The 17,696-nt window shown below is 39.9% G+C and overlaps 1 protein-coding gene across 1 annotated transcript; it reads right to left on the minus strand.

Annotated features, from left to right (window-relative positions):
* Nucleotides 1-6,369: 6,369 nt before the first annotated feature.
* auh (AU RNA binding protein/enoyl-CoA hydratase) lies at nucleotides 6,370-17,542 on the minus strand. Its single transcript, XM_035184265.2, has 10 exons — nucleotides 17,244-17,542; nucleotides 14,708-14,775; nucleotides 14,067-14,154; nucleotides 13,847-13,933; nucleotides 12,972-13,064; nucleotides 11,202-11,258; nucleotides 9,834-10,021; nucleotides 9,559-9,609; nucleotides 8,855-8,902; nucleotides 6,370-7,610 (listed from the first exon to the last, which is right to left on the minus strand). Exons 1-10 carry the CDS (start codon nucleotides 17,467-17,469, stop codon nucleotides 7,533-7,535), a joined length of 984 nt encoding a protein of 327 aa, XP_035040156.1. The 5' UTR covers nucleotides 17,470-17,542; the 3' UTR covers nucleotides 6,370-7,532.
* Nucleotides 17,543-17,696: the final 154 nt, after the last annotated feature.

Consider the following 17,696-nt stretch of genomic DNA (forward strand, 5'->3'; position numbering starts at 1 on the left):
AAGTGGGAAGAGAAGCTCCGTGTATATGTGTCCCGACCCTTCTAGACCTATAGAAGCATAACTAAGAGCAGATCTAAGACAAGCCTGGACCGGCTCTAACTATAAGCTTTATCGTAAAGGAAGGTTTTAAGCTACTCTTAAACGTACAGATGGTGTCTGCCTCCCGAACTGAAAGTGGGAGATGATTCCACAGGAGAGGAGCTTGATAGCTGAAAGCTCTGGCTCCTACTCTACTTTTAGTGATTGGCTCTAAACCCAGACTGAAAGTCTTCATATATATTATTTTCCTGGAGATACTCACACAGCTGATTGGCTATAACTTTTTCAAGGATTTTAGACAGGAAGGGGAGGTTGGATATTGGTCTGTAATTGGCTAAAACCTCCGGGTCCAGGTGGGTTTTTTCAGAAGGGGTTTGATTACAGCTAGTTTAAAGGACTGTGGTACATATCCAGATGATAATGACAGATTGATTGTGCTCAGTAACGTACTATTAATTAGGGGCAGAATTTCTTTAAGTAATTTGGTAGGGATGGGATCTAAGATACAAGTTGTTGGTTGAGAACATGAGATTAGCTGATCAAGGGTGATCAGAGAGAAGCTGTCTAAATAATCAGTAAGATTCTCAACAGTTTCTGAGATTTCTGTTCTTGATGGGGTATTAGTGCCAATTGAGGGCAGGAGATGGTTGATTTTATTTCTAATAGTTAGAATTTTATCATTAACGAAGGTCATATAGATATTGCTATTTAGGGATCGAGGAATACTGGGTTCGGTGGAGGTGTGACTCTGTCAGCCTGGCTACAGAGCTGAAGAGAAACCTGGGGTTGTTTGTATTTTCTTCTATTAAAGTGGAGTAGTAGGCAGCTCTTGCTTTGTGGAGGACCTTCTTATATGCTTTAACACTATTCTTCCAGGCTAGGAGATTTTCAACACAGTTGTTGGAGCGCCACTTCCTTTCTAGTTTTCTTGACGCTTGTTTTAATTCATGTGTGTTGGAATTATACCACGGAGCTAATTTACTATGTTTACACGTTTCTTTTTTAGAGGCGCTATTGAGTCTAATGTTAATCGTAATGAGTCTACAGAGCTATCGTGAGATGGTCAATCTCAGTGGGTTTTTAAAGAATTTGTTGGTTATATCGACAGATAATACGGGTTTAAATGTAATTGGAATTATTTCCTTAAATTTAGCTACAGCACTATCAGGTTGACATCTAGAAAAGGAGTTTTTTATTAGTGGCATATATTCTGATAGTGAGAAATTGAAGGTTATTAAATTATGGTCTGATAGAATCGGATTACGTGGAAGTACTATTAGATGTTCAATTTTGACACCGTATGATAATACAAGGTCAAGTGTGTGGTTACAACAATGAGTAGGTTGGTGTACACACTGACTGAAACCAATTGAGTCTAGTACTGAAATAAATGCTACGCTAAGGCTATCATTATTATTGTCAACATGAATATTAAAGTCATCGACAATAATAACTTTATCTGTTTTTAGGACTAGGCTTGATAAAATTCCGTTTAAAATTCAGAATAAGCCCCAGGAGCACGGTAAACTACAGCAAATATGATTGGCTGTTGGTATTTCTTGGATGGGTGTGGAAGACTAAGAACAAGACTTTCAAATGAGTTGTAGCTTAGTTTAGGTTTAGGATTAATTGATAAACTGGAGTTAAAAATAGCAGCAACTCCACCTCCTCAGCCAAATTCTCGGGGAACGTGTGTATTTACATGACTGAGGGGAGTAGATTCATTTAGGCTGACATATTCATCATGATGCAGCCAGGTCTCAGTGAGGGACAATAAATCAATGTTGTGATCTGAGATCAGTTCATTAACTAAAATAGCCTTTGATGATCATGATCTTATATTTAAAAGTCAACATTTAAAAGTTTTTGTTCTATTTATGCTTGAAAGATGATCTACCAACAAAATTCTAATGTATGGTAAAATATATATTCTCATCATAACAGATATATGGACTGATATTGTGTTTATATTGTAGAGTCAAGACTAAAGGACATTTCTTGTGAAAACTAGCCACGCAATTAGGAGTCTTGACTCAATGTCCACATCGTGACCTCCTCTGGTGGCGAGGAAGGCCTGGGGAAGGCCTTTTCCATTTGTCTGCTGCCCTCAACAACATGCTACACTGATTCTTCCTCTGTCATGCAGTCAGGTGCAGTGTAGTTTTTTCCAAAGGATGCCACTGGTCCAAGTGGCTCCGTCAGGTACAGTAGATCACTTCTATGGACCGTTTCTCCTCTGACCTTGTGGGAAAAAGACGCTGTGTATCTTGGCCACAATTACGATTTATAACTTCAGACTAGATGAATAATTAGAAAGCTCAGTGTCACATTAGGATTTTTAATTACACATGACTCATTAACTTTTGCGGTTGGTTCTTTAGAAAATGAGAAATTGGTGAATGGTGAAACTCATAATTGAATGTTTATTTCTCTTTATTGATGACTTATTCTTATTCTAATTAATGACTTGTGGCATTTTCCTCAGGTAAACCATGTGTATAGCACCTTTAGTAGAACAATGCATCCACCCCAATAGAAAAGACCTTTTTCTCTGAAGACAAGTGACCTGTCACAGTAGGAAAAGCCCATGTACAGATACATAAAATCAATGATGGCTTAGTTTCAATTAACTGCCTCAGGTCCAGTGAAGTAACATTCAGGCCAGTACCAGAACCTCAGATCACAAAAGGTTTCACAAAAGTTTCTGTGACATTTCAAAATGACTGTGAAGTTGAAGGGAATTTGGTTTGAGGTACTCACATCAGTGAGTGAGAGATGTGCACCATTACAAAGTGGGAAAGTGTTTTCTTCAGACTGAATCTGGTCACGTTTGAGGCCCAAATACATCTGTTGAAAAACAGTTTCAGAACAGAAATGGCCTCTCGGCATGACCGGGGGGGAAGCGCCACATGTTTCAGACTAGGCTGACCTATGGTTACAAATGCTGTTCCTGAAGAAAAATAAACTTAGATCTAAACTCCAAAATGCTTTGAAGGATGCTGTTACAGTTACACCTTCAACGGATTGGGTGCAGACCTTCATTGTTGGGGAACCGATTTTCTTTACGCAACCTTGACTTGTGGTGGGATACCCCCGGCATACTGCTGGACATCTGCCGGAAAGAGGCCAGCCACAGTGGGGATGTGCAGCCTGGTGTCGGCTCTGTGCAGCAGAATGAAGCCACAGGGCAGGTCTGCATGCAACCGCTGGCCAGGGCCTCAACAGTCTGTTAACACTACATCGGCGCTACATGTCTAATTTAAAACTGACAGGAACCTGATCCGACTGTGAACAAATAATCGCTAACCCTAAACCGTTATGTATTTTAAGCACGTTCAATTTCCATGTAACATTATTACAAAAACTCAATGTAAAGGGTCACATTTATGTGTTTTCAATCATGTTGCGTTAGTTTGAATAAATCTTGAGAGTGGTTTGATTAGAAAATGTGTGTTTAATGTATATATTTACTATGTGAAGTTTAACTTTAACTTGAATTAAATTGGGATTACAGCAGACAATAACTGAGAATAAATACAGAGATATTAATGAGATTAATGAATTGTGCTAAAACAATAGATATACATAAAACAGAAATACTGTGCACAGTTTTGATTAGTGACATTGGAGTCCTTCATTCTTGTTTCACGATACATTGATGATAGGTCAACATTTGCTGGGTAGCTTTATCAATCCCAGCACAGCTGGATGATGGTGAACTAGATGAAACAGTACAGATATGTTGCCACACAAGATTATTGACATGATAGTTTTCATCAGAACTCTCTGTTCATTAAACTAAGTAGTGCATTGCCTGCTATAAACCTGCCTGTTTGGAATGGGCTGGTTGCTTATCCTGTGTTAATACTCCAGAGCTACTTCAGAATTATTCCTTGTCCTCAAAAAGTCAGACAATATACTGTCACTTGTGGGCTTTTTATAAACCGTCTATGGTGCAGAGTGAAGTTAAAAAACATTGAGCTCATCCTATCTGGTTTATCTGCAATGAAGATTTTATAGTGTTTTTCATAAAATGAAACTGAATTTTTTTAATTAACCACACGTGAACAGTAATTAAAAAAAAAATATATATATATATATACGTTTGAACTATTTACCTAACTGGTATATTTTTCAAACATTACATGTTGGCTAGCTCAGAGGTCTGTTAAACAACCGAAACATCATGCTTTTACTTTGAAGACAATTTGCTAAAAAGGAAGCGATTCTATGAAAACTGGTGCCATGCCAGAGATCAGCACTGTGTGTCTGTGTCCAATATGATGAAATAAAAATAATCAAATCATCAAAACGATCTTTCGTGACAGATATTATTGGAAGCTGGCTGATCAGTTACCGCCCACTGCAGTGGGTTATCTGAGGATGTAGAGGAAAACATGTTCAACTCAATCCACAGACTTTGAGCACACTGCCCCGCCCCCACTGACTGCTACAGAATGCTGGTTGCCTGTTTTTTTCAATTCTTATTCATATATCCCGTGTCCAAATTGCACAAAAACTTGGCACTGCATTTCCACGGGCAATTTACAATACACATGCCAAGTGTGAAGCTGACTAGATGAACAGTTTGTGAGACATGTATTCCAAATACAGACAGACGTGCAATTAGTATAGATGTGCTAATGTTTCTGCATAATAAACCTTTTATATTTTAAGCATTGTAACTTCCCTGAATGGTTTCTAGCTGTGGACAATGATAATCCTAAACTATTGGCAGAGAGTGGGAGTAATGTCAGACTGGCTGGGAGATGTTTTCCTCAGATGTCCTTCACATTGTCATGGATAACAATTTTTAGCTCTGGATTCATTGCCAACACGCATTCCCCAAATAAGTAGCTGTTCCAGAGTTTTAAACACAGTATTATAGCATTAAATGTCCAACTGCAATCTAAACCACGCTCTCTGGGTCCTGTGTACACGTTGCCATGTGGCAAACATGTGTGCAATCCAGGCAAGGGTCACTTCAACACACTCAGAGTGGCTGGTGTACAAGTATGTGTGTGCGTGTCTGGTTTTTCATTTGTTTTTCAAAATTGTGTTTTTTTGGTAATAGTTGCAGCCATTATACTTTTGTTTTTGAGTTGTGTGGATGTGGTTGATATTATTTGGATCTCACGGGGCTTCTTGAGCGGCTGGTTGAACTCTGAGCACACAGCCATTTCAGTTATTATTCTGCTTTGAATTTGAAAGTAGAAGTTCTGATGATTACATCCTGATTTTGCTCCTTCTCTCACTTTAGAGCACTCATTGCTACTTTTCCACAAACCTCTACTCCGACATTAAGATGGGCCAGAGGCGACAGCTGAGCTCCTCCTCCTCCTGACATCCAAAACAGCATTGTGCTAACCCCAGCTCTGTCTCCTTCAATATCACAGTAATGCCAGATCATCGTCTCAAATCATTTCAATTCAACAAGTCATTCGACAATAATAAGAATGATAGAGATGTGGTGTTGTTGTAGGAAGCAGCTTAAAATATATATCCTGTAATGATATTTATATATGTGTGTGTATGTGTGTATAGGCAAACAAAGTTGTTGTGTTGTTTGTCTTTGGGTTTGACAAATAAGTTATGAGATTTTTATTTAGTTTTTCTTATTGAAAATTAGAGCAGAGGCACACTTTTGGAGGCACTATAAGGAGCTAAAGCAAATACAATTAACTGATTCATCTGACCTTTGAATGAAGCAATGGAATTTATTGTCTGGCACAGCATTAAAAACAATGATCCATATAAACAGAAACAGTGTCTTTAAAGTTCACGTTGGTCCAACTTTCTACTGAAGAAAGTCTCCTTCCCACAATCATAAGGTTTTATATCACCTCCACTGAGGCTGAGTCATTCATTAAAACAGTCTTGAAAGTGGTTTGCTAAAATTCTTGATAGCTGAATCAGTGAGGACTGAAACACATTTAGTACAGAAGAAAAGGCAACTCAGAGGAAATGCATTGTTTGCAAGACTTCTACTCATTTCCATGTGTGTGGATACAGAGGTGACTGTGCTCCAGTGCCTGAAATCTAACCAGGGCTAGAATGGGTCATACACAAGGCATTAGATTTAAGTATCTGTTATGTTCCGTAAGTCTGAGACCACAACTATGTTTTACATTTCCCGGGGTTGAAGGAGAACTGGGCAGAACCATCTCTAAAGTCCAGACAGACGACACGTCTTATTACCTTGTACCTAACAGGGCTATGTGGAAAAAAACATTCAAAAAATATAACTCAAGTTTCACTTACTAGTCATTTTCAGGGTGTTCAACCAAATCTCTATCAGTTAAGGACCAACGTTCAAGAAAAAGCCAGTAGTTGAGAATGAAATCTGAGGCTTTTATTACATTGTTTCTATAATATGTCAATATGTTAGTGATGCACTTGGGAGGGTAATCTGCATATCTGAAACATTTCTTTAGTGTTTTTCACATTAGTAACTCATCAGCCTCACTGAACAGATTTTGAACCAGCATGTCAATCCACAGTGTGTGTATGTGAGAGACGTATGTCAAACCACTCAAATGAAACAAACATCTTCCAGATAGAACTGTGGAAACTTTCTTCATTTATATGCATCTTTTCATGTAGTGTACATTTTTGTGTCTTTTGAATTGAATGTCCATGAAATAAACATATTTATGACTTTGATGAATATTTTAGTTTGCCATCTTTATCGCATACATGAGCCCCCCCCATCATTAGTGATCTCACAGAAACGTTCATGTTCAGACCATGCTCACTGTAGAAGTCATCATTCACAACAGGCTAATGACAGAAGCTTTGATTCGTAGAAAAAAGGAGCGATTCTGTTGATTCTTCATGAAGACTGAGTTGTTTTCATCAACGGTCACAGTGTCTTGTTTGTTATTAGCACAGAGAAATAAATCATCACACATTCAACAGTCAAATCCAAACCTCCACCCTCTGGACATTTTTTCAAAGAAGGGAAGAATGTCACAATAAGCATTTAATAAAATGTAATGATTTCTTGCAGACACATCTGGTGTTATGATCACAGGACACTTCTAACAAAGTATAAATCTAATACACTTTCTGATGCATCGGTCTTGCAGCATTCACAGAACTTAAAGGATTTTCAATGGCTTGGATTGGTTCACTAGTCAAGGAGGCTACTGTTGCTGATTGCCTGCCACTCACACTGCAAACAGCAATAACCATTTGAAGTAATTCTTGTTTTAGAGTGCAGAGGTTGTGAGTATTGTAAGCAGTGTTCAATGCTAAGTGAATTCACTTGGTTTCTCCATATGTTGACGTAATAGTTGTCACACCCAACGAGGGTTTTAAAATACACCAGCCAGGATCAGCCCTAATGCCCTGCAGTCAGATGTCCCCTGGATGCCGTACAGCTTAATGTGTTGTACAGTTTCACCCATAGATATGTTGGAAGCAGTTGAACAGTAGGAGAGAAGGAGGCAGAACTCTGGGATAGTTTCTGCAAGTATTCGGCCAGCGTTGCCTCACTCGCCCTTGAACTGAGGACGCCTCTTCTCCTTGAACGCAGCCAAACCCTCCAATCGATCTTTGGTTGGTATCACCTGAAATAACAATATAAATACATCAGTACAGAAGAGGAAACACCTCTTTATTTAATTCATCTTGACCCGTTTCCTGAGGGAGACATGGAAGAGTTGTTTCATATTGATGATGTGACATTTTTTGGTGTGAACTGATGTCATGTTAAAGTAAAAACGATTATTAACACTTAAACACTGATGTCCTGTTTGTGCCCAGCACATCCCATCGTGTGTTGTTTGTGGCAGATGAACAGCATGCACACAACATGTAGGACTTTTGGCCGCCCATGCAAAATGAACATGGCGGAAACCCAACCGTTTGTGAATGCATGCATTACGGAAAGTATTAACCGAATTAACTGACATGAACAAGATAGATTAAGTCGGTTAGAGGTAATAAACGTCTTTTTTTCGATAAATTTTCTGTTAATTGCCCAGCCATGGTGTATGTTGTTTCACACACACTATATAATGCAGGTCCAATAATTATAATTACATTAGCATCAGTCAGAGATTTTTTGTATGCTTAGCTCCTTCCACTAACAAAGGGCAGCTAACAAAAGCATATGTATATTTGTTTAATATACAGCAGGTCAATTATCTACCTACTAATTCCACAAACATCTCTGTGTCTGTCTATATGTATGTGGAATGCATATCTCGTGAATCGTTTTCGCTAATCGACCTCACAGTTGGCGCGTCTATTTTAAGTGCAGAGCCAAGTTTGGTGCGATTTGGACAAGCGGTACTTTAATATTAATACAAATGTAATAAACAGACGACCAGCACCCTGTAGCAGGCAGTGGGGGCGGGGCAGTGTGCCTTCAGTCTGCGGACCAAGTTGGCAACAACTTTCATAGAATCATTTCCTGTTTAGCAATTTGTCCTCAAAGCAAAAGGTCAACATTTGTTCTGCTGCAGTAATGCTTCATATAGAGCTGCATCACAGAGCTTGTATTTTAAAAAGTTGGGACCTTGGGTCTAAAGATTGTGTCAATGCTTAACAGGCCTTTGAAGTAGCCAATGCAAAGTATGAAAAAGTAACACCAGTTAAGTAAATCATTCAAATGTATATAAACACCACACATATGAACAGCAATACAGAACATTCTGTTTCATTTTATGGAAAACATTGGCTATAAAATCTTCATTGCAGAGAAACCAGGTAGGATGAACACAAACACAGGCCAAGCAAACAGCCCATTCCAAACAGGCAGGTTTAGAACAGGCACTGAGGTAGCTAGTTGACTAGTAGAGATTCTCACCTGGGCGTAGCACGCCTCTTCAATGGCCAGACCTGTAGATAAATCCACCTGAAAGAGAATTTGGTATCTCTCATAAGCAACAATGAGATACAGTGAGTGCAACTGAAAAGCATCTGTATTCAAAAACTCAAGACTGTCTCTGAATTGCCCTCTTTTACTGGAGACAGCTCCTATCACCATCTCACCCTATACAGATTTTATTTTAGTACAAACATTTAAGTTTTGTCATTTCTAAGGTTGGGAGTAACATGGCACATGAGTGGGAGCACCATCTGTGAAACATAACTAATGTGTGTCTTCTCAAAGACAGAGACCAGAATGACAACTGGCCACCATAAGCCCAATAACCGTTGATATACTGTATAGTTGCGCAGGTGCATGTGTGCTCACGCATGTGCAGGGGTGTGTGCTAATATCAGCAAACGCAATTATGGAAAATACAAAATCACCTATTAGGGGTTATTTTGGCTTTAAATCGGACACAACCAACAAGCCAAAGGTCCTTTGACATGACAAAGCTGCACAAGCATTTGCTAATACATCATCGCGCTGAGCACATTGTGTGTGTGTTTTTCGTACTATACATGTACAACAAACATTTGTATTCTATAGCACACCTGTTCACACCTGGTATTTAGATTGCCCAACCCTAGTGAACACAACCTTACTCGACAAAGACCTGCTGTTGAATTACTGGGACTTACCTCTATCCCCTGGTTGATCGCAAGTTTTGCCATCCTTACTGCAATCGGGCCCTGTGAGAGTCAAACATTCGATTGTCTTATAGATTACAAAGCTTCATAAATTGCTTTGTGTTGTTTGGAATTATAAAATATTATGATGCTGTTATTGCAAGATTAAAAGGAGTAAACAAAGTTGATCTAGTCACGGCATTCACGGCTAAATCACCGTTTTGTTCTTCTCTTACTGTAAAGTATAACTTCTTAATACAGATGTGTGCTGGTCAGCGAGGTGTTACCTGAGGGTTGATCTCTCGGGCGAGCTCCAGAGCCTGCAAGTAGGCAGCATCCCCACTCTTATTCTGCTCCACAGATTTACTGACGAGGCCCAGACGACACGCCTCTGTTCCGTCCACCACCCGGGCTGCGAAGATGAGCTCCTTCGCAAGAGAGACACTGATCACCCTGGGGAGACGCTGTGTACCACCTGCAAAAGAAATGAGAAACCTAAATGGAGCATGGCCTTGACCACAGATGTTGATGATAATGCGGGTTGTCAACTATATAAACATATAAAATGAGTCATGATAGAAACGTTAGAGGCAAAAAGGGTACAAGTATCAAGCAGTAAGCATGTATTCACTGTCAGATCTTGAGCACATAAGGTTTTATACATTTCAGTGCAAAATGCAAATAATAACTTTTAAATGCGTATCCTTAACTCCAGAAAACTAACAGATTGCTGTGTCAAGGAAAACCATGAACTTATCAGTATTACCTGGTGTGCCTGAGTTGGTAAAAAATCTAAACTTAGACTAATAACTTAAGTTTATACGAATACCATGCAATCTAGATGTTATTGAACACACCCACTAAACATTCATTGGACTGATAAAAGTCAATGAACCCTTGGGTTTAATAACTGGCTGAGCCTCTTCTGTAGCTGTGGATCAGACCTGCGCAGAGTTCAGAAGGAGGATCATTCTTTCTACAGAGCAGCTTCAGCTCAGATTTATTCTCTGTGGCCATTTTCAGACCAAGTATTAACGTCAACACAGAGTTCCGGGGCCTCATTTATAACCGTTGTGTATGCACAAAACAGAGTCTGAAAGATGTTTACACAACTTCACACGCTGAAGTCGGGATTTATAAAAACAAACTTGACGGGAGAATGTGCGCCAACTCTGACCCACTCGTATGAACATTTCGGAGACGGGAAGGTGGTGAATCGAAACTAAATATATAGATACACTTTATATTCTCAATGTCTCCTATTCAAGTCTGATCTGGACTTGTACTTTCACTTTTAAAGCAAAGCAAAATGTGTGAAAAATACTTCTTTAAAAGAAACAAAGGAGAATGTCTGAATGAGCATGTAAAACTGACGTATGTACGGGCCAAATTATATGTATAAGTGAAATGAAATAACTTTTTTTCCCAGCACATTCAATATGGAGCCTGAAGATATTACCTTAGGCTTTGACTTTAAAAAGTATTGTGAATCTGTATGGCAGACTTCATGGCCATCCCATTAACAAAAGGCCCAACTCACAGCTGCTGGCAGGAAGCCTTGGACAATCACGGCCATTCAGGCAATTTTCAATGATGAGTTAACGTGTAGACAAAATAAATATTTAAGCCAGAAATAAAATAAAATATATCCTTACCTGCTCCAGGAATAATTGCCAGTTTAGTCTCAACTAGTCCCATTTTGGCAGTATTGGCTGGATGGACCAAAAAGCAGTAGTTAGCACTATTTACACATATACACAACAACTAGAATACATGTATGATATAATACAGAGAAAATAATGAATGCATTCATTTTATATTTCACCAATATCACAGTATATACATTCAGACACACTACTATACAAGTGATTCTAAAATAAACAATATAATAATAATATATGTAATAACTATTTTCATATCTCCACCACTGTTTAAATCAAGATCCAAACATTAACTCCTGACATATTTAATAAAATCAGCAGGATAATCAAACTAGTTTACTCAAACAGTCTGATCTCTGCATCAATAAAGCCATTTCTTAACACAGAGAAGGTTTGCGGGGCTTTCACACACACAGTTTATTGCATGCTTGTCATTACCTCTGAAAAGGTGGTTATGTTTTCACCTGTCCATTTGTTAGTCAGTAAAGCTGGGCATACACTGTGGGATTTAACACAGTTTTGCCCCCATTTCTTAGAGTCACATGATCTTCAGCTTTGTCACGCGTCGTTTGCCGTGCAGTGTACAGGGGGGGTGAACTGCGATTAATTGCTGCCGACTGACCATCAGAGATTTTTGTTTGACCAACTTCTCGAACAGTTAAATCAGAGCCAAGAGTCGATTTCTCAAACTTTTTCATGACTACACCTTTGCAAAGTTGCAAACACAGGGACAGCGAATTAAACTGAAGAAGCCTCTTGATTGAGATGAAACCTTTCACTTAATGACACTATGTAGCCTTAATAATGGTTTTTAGAGTGACACACTCTACTGACTGATAAACTCTGTAAACTTACTATCTCCCATAAATAAATAGGATAAACCTAATTAAAGTGGACGATAAAAGTATCGTAAAAGTAAAGGGGAGGATAAAAGAATAAAACTACGTCTGATTATCCTGCCACCCAACACCCAGTAGGCTACATCTTAATCTCTCCCCGTTTCCAGATGCACCAGTTTGACCAATACGTTTTGAGCAGACTGTGGTTGCCCGCAGGTAAACAGTCCATGTGGAGAGCAAAAGAAGTAGAACACATTGACTGTAGGGCATCAGCTATTGGCTTTTCATAAATATGCAGATAGCTGTTAATAATCAAAATGTCATCTGGACCTAAAAACACCAAACGAACCGTTACCCCCTAGAGGCTAATTCACCTTCAAATGATTGGAGATTGCTCAGCTGTCTGCTTCATTAAGGCTGTGTGTAAAACATTAGGATATTGTTGTGGCGCTTGTGACATCTTTGTTTCCTTTGGATTTACTATAATAGTATGGAGTATAGAACAATGTGTTTCACAATTATCCGGGAAAAAAACAGCTTTGATTCTAGGTGTCGCTGATTCCACCAGATGACTTTAGCCTTGTCACGCTCCACAATAGCTTTGTGGTAGAACTGAAGCAGAGAAAATTCCGCAGAGAATTTGAAAAAAGGTGGAAACTGAATAAAAATACTCGAGAACAGTATAATTAACTGCAGCACAGCATTTCATTTAGGGCATTTAGTTCTGACTTTAACTTTCAACTGTTTTAGGGATTTTCTTTGAACTGCTTTGACCGAAAACTGATTCCATATGTAGCTGGTACACAGAAAATCAACGCATCTCATCTTAAAACAGACTTATTTCAGTCTGCTACCATCAACTGTTAGTAATTCTACAACAACAAACATTAACAGAGTTTTGCACAGCCTCAAAATAAAACCTTACATGCAATTCTGATGTCACAAGCAAGGGCCATTTCCAAGCCTCCTCCTAAGGCGGCTCCATCAATTGCAGCAATTGTTGGTACAGGCAGATTACCTGTAAAAGAAAAGACAATATGGTCCCAATCAAAAGCTATACAATGTGTTCATATGTACCTCACCGAACCAACAACATCATTCAACTCGAACATATCAACTACTCATATCACTAGACTGCTATTTTCTTCACTTCTGGCAGAGCTGCCTAGAGTCTGTCAGGTTGTGTGTTCAGAAACCAGCCACCTACAGAAACTCTCTCTCGTTTCAAGGCTTGGGTGTGGAAACTGTAGGAGAACGTAGCTGTGCCTCGGGCTCACACTGTATTGTTAACATTGAAGATGAACAATTTTGTATTTCTTTCAATTGACCAATTTATATCAGATGCTCCAAATCATATTTTTTTTAATAAATATGATGCAATGGAACTCCCTGCAGTATCCACTTCCACATCAAGGCTGATTGGCCACTATATCACCATATAGCATATACACATATTGAGATCAGATACATTTGAATCATGATCCACTTTTCATAGTTATTGTTGAATATGTGAATTAATAACTGGTGCCATGTCAAATGTAAATGTGGAAAACAGTCAAACAACTTGACTGATGCAGTGTGTGATATAGTTATAGATACCTGATACCAATAATGTAATTATTGTGCATCATTCCCCCCCAAATGTTTAAAGTAATGATAATAACAAAATTAGTCAGTTAAATTGACCTAACCGTGATTCCTTCATTAGTAAATGAAAAAAGTCAAAGTTGTCTTCTGTGAAGAACACATCCAAGTCAAACATCTGCAGTGAATTTACAAACAGTCACGCTCAGTCTTTACCAAGCTCTGTGATGAGTGCTCTGGCTTTGGACACAAATGGCCCCACTTCACTCTGCTGCATCTTGGCTCTCTCCTTCAGATCTGCACCTGCACACCAACAGAAAGTAGCAGAATCAAACCAGTGGCTTCCTCAAACATGCAGCACAGAGTGCGCACGCACACGCACGCACGAAATGTCATGTCAATGCACACAGAAATGTCATGAATAAGGTGAGTTTACCTGCACAGAATATCCCAGGAACCAAACTACAGAAAATGACACTACGCACTTTGTTATTCTTCTTGATATCTTCCACAGCTTCAAACATCTGAAAGGCAGAAAAAGCTTAAATTAAAAACTGCACATCTATAAGATTTCTCCAAATGTCTTACGATTTGAATGTTAAACTTATTTTACATCACCTAAGAACAATAATAATTATTTGGAACATACTTTAAGACAAACTTAGACAAGAGAGATCAGAAAATCTGAAAAAACCTAATAACTTGAAGTCAGTTTAGAGGTCCAGGAATTCTACGATATTCTGTTTCACATGGACTGAACACTCCCTTCACTGCTGAGTCGTCAAAGTAAAGCTAGGACCGTGCTTCTCAGAAGATGTACATAGATGTACACACTGCAGGGCACTATGGGTCACCGTATATCATGAAGGCTTGGAAAGGAACCAACGTGCACATCTTGCAAGTTTCAACAGCAGGTCATTTATATCGTCATGCTGATTTGCTAAAATCAACTCAAATCATAATAACCTACATGCTGCTAAGAGAAGCAGAGTTCCAGCCTCATGTCTGTTACCAATCACTGACTTTACTCTTCTTCATCATGCCAAAAGTAATAAAAAGGTTCATAGTAATACATACCATTTTGACCAGATTTTTGCTGATGGCATTTTTGGCTTTTGCTCGATTTATTCCCACGACAACAATACCTGAAAGACAATGTTAAATCAGGGTGAATAACAATGGAACTCTTTAATAACAACATGTTAATGATGAGCCACATTATAGACATCACACAATGTCACAACTATGAAGCACATTGTCAGATCATCCGCAGAAACTCTGGAGCAGCCGATGTGGCGACTGGGGGAGGTTTAAGATGTTTCTAACAGGTGACGCAAAAAAGAAAAAAATAAGTATATCTCAGGATGTAAAAGTGAAGCCATACGCGTCCAAGACATGGACGAAAATGTCACGAGAATTTGAGGTCATACGAGCCGACGTTGTTACTGTGCTGTAGACAAAAACACTCATGCATCTCAATGGAGAACTGATTGTGCATGTGTGAAAGGAAACCTCGGGTGGGTTTAGACATATAAATGTGGCCTGAGCCGCTCTCTATTCTTTACAACTGTGACGTCCACTGAACCGTTTCACTTCTCCTGCAGCTTGATGTGTTATTCTGTGAGCGGGAGGATCATTCTGACTCATAGCGTCACCTCGTGTGTGCTTTCCTGACAAAATAAGGTTTTGAGACCCGACATACTAGTTTGGGGTTCCTCCATGTGAAAGACCGTGCAGTGTGTGATCCCCTGTTGCCAGTCAGTCATGTGGAATGAACTCACAATGACTGCAAGATTCCGAACAAGACAGCAAGTTGTGTAACTGCACAGTGATTCAACGACTTTGACGGTCGTGTTGTGTGAACTTGGCTTAAACTACCAAATGTAAAGGCTTGATACAGGCTGTGTCTTTCTGTGACAGTAGACAAATGCCAGTAAGTTTCTCATTGATAAACAGGCCGGATACTCAGTTCGATGCTCAGTAGACCTGACATGAATTTTGCAAACCGTCTTCTCTCTCTTGCTGCAGGGGGCCCCAGGGGGCCCCAGGGGGCCCCAGGGGTGGAGGGAGGGATTGACTATAACATCTTCATTGCAGATAAACTAGGTATAGGGTGAACAGTTTCTCTCAGGTCACACTTCACGCAGGATTTGGTTGTTGTTGTTGTTGTTGTTGTTATGTATATATTGCACCTTTTTCTACTACTTATGCTGTTATTACTTATATTGTGCACCTTGAGGACTGCTGCTTAATTTCGTTGTACACTGTGCAATGACAATAAAATGAGTCTATTCATTCTATTCTGCACCATGGACTGTTTATAAAAAAATCTCTGCACACAAAGTTTAGCACACAATGAATCAAAGTGACAGTATATTGTAAGGCTGTTGGGTTCTACATCGTAAATGGCAAAGTAATAATCAAAAGTGAGGCTATTTGTCATAGTTATACCACATGACTGTCTTTGAACACATCTGAGGAGGCACCACAGCCTGTTCCAAACAGTTTACAACGGGTACTGCACTAGTAGCACTGATGGAGGGGCAGCGTCGGGCAGTATTTCAGCGGCCACCATAATAAGAGCTGCTGAAATTCTCTAAATGATAAGGAAAGGAGCTTCAATGCTTCCTAACGTACCTCCTTTAGCATAGGAAAGACCAGACCAGACCAGTCTTTATGAAAGGAAAGGAGAAAATGTCGCCCCACAACTCTTTGCAGCTGCAACATTTAAAGCGACACAACCTTGTATTTGCACCTGGACACAACCAAGTAAATATAGAAAACAGAACAGCTGTTTAACGCTCATGACACGATCCAGAACGGATGTGAATCATCACACGATTGTTTGATTTCTTCTCTGTCACATCTGTCCGGTCCGGAATCACAATAAACAGCAAACATAATGAACTTACAGTTCACAACATCATCATCACAAATGCAAAACTTATTTCAATCCTCTGACTGTGGAATGGACACAATCCTTTTTCTCTCCACTTATATAAAAGGTTTTCCCCTTGTATATTCCTCACATTAATATATTATTTCTACATTTCAGTCTTGTTTGTTTTATTTTTTAATAAATCTGTTTTGTTGTCATCTCCTGTGAGTAAACTGAAACCATCTTTTCTCAGGACGTGAAATTCTGTTTTAAACAGAAAACTTTATTATAACTGTCAGCGATCAGGACAGCGTACTGTACATTTTGTGCGCATCTTCTTATGTAAATAAAGTATTAAAAAACCTCTGAGCTTAAGTGGAGTCGGATTTTCTCCGCACAGTGGATCTCCTCTCCTAACTCCTTACGTCTTCTCCTATGCATCTCTCCTTGACCTAGTGACGTCTTCCATCGGGATCAATGAGTAGTGGTTAGGAAAGGAGATTATTAGTTATTGTTAATTATGATTCATATTATTTGGACTATCTGAACGCAGCCGGTGGCTTCTGGTCACGTAGTGTGACGTCAGCGCGTGCAGTCTGTGATGGTGGGCGGGGCCCCGCTGTGCCTCCATCAGGATGTCGGACTGTGACTTCACAGTTTGTATGAACGCCTGATGGCGCGTCCGTCTCTTCCCGCTGGTACACATTACACACACACTGTAACAACCGGGCTTACCGTCGTCCTCTCCGTCCAGGTACCGGACGCGCAGGTCGTCCTTCAGGTCGGAGCTGTAGTGTCGCGCCGCCGCCGCCGCCGCAGCAGCCGGGGCGCGGAGCCGCACAGCGCGCGACACTGCCCCGGTGAAAACACAACGTCTCGTGCAGGAGAGAGCCGCCGCCAGGCTGCACGCGCCGCCCCGGTGTGCCGCCTGCACGCGGAAGGTCTGCATCAGGGCCGCCATGTTGACGAGCTGCTTGACTTTCAACTGTGAACCCCGTCACGTGGCCACGTCACCTGACTCCACCACCAGCGACGGGCGCAGCCACGTGTGTTTCTGAGAGAATATGAAAAAGAAAACAAAACACGAAGCCACTGAGAACTTGATGCCTTACATTTAGTTGAATGTACCGCTTAACTAGTTTCTGTGACTTTGTTTGCTCTGTTTTTACTGTAATAATCTGCTATTGC

The sequence above is a fragment of the Hippoglossus stenolepis genome, chromosome 18, assembly GCF_022539355.2.
Source record: "Hippoglossus stenolepis isolate QCI-W04-F060 chromosome 18, HSTE1.2, whole genome shotgun sequence".
Classification (NCBI taxonomy): Eukaryota; Metazoa; Chordata; class Actinopteri; order Pleuronectiformes; family Pleuronectidae; genus Hippoglossus; species Hippoglossus stenolepis.

Bases quoted from the DNA above. Each gene is read 5' to 3' on its own strand.
- auh (XM_035184265.2), bottom strand. From the start codon at position 17,469: ATGGCGGCCCTGATGCAGACCTTCCGCGTGCAGGCGGCACACCGGGGC. The intron at 13,934-14,066 runs GTAAACTCACCT...GTTGGTGTGCAG, and splicing joins TCCTGGGATATTCTGTGCAG to GTGCAGATCTGAAGGAGAGA. The intron at 7,611-8,854 runs GTGAGAATCTCT...TTGTTATTTCAG, and splicing joins AAGAGGCGTGCTACGCCCAG to GTGATACCAACCAAAGATCG.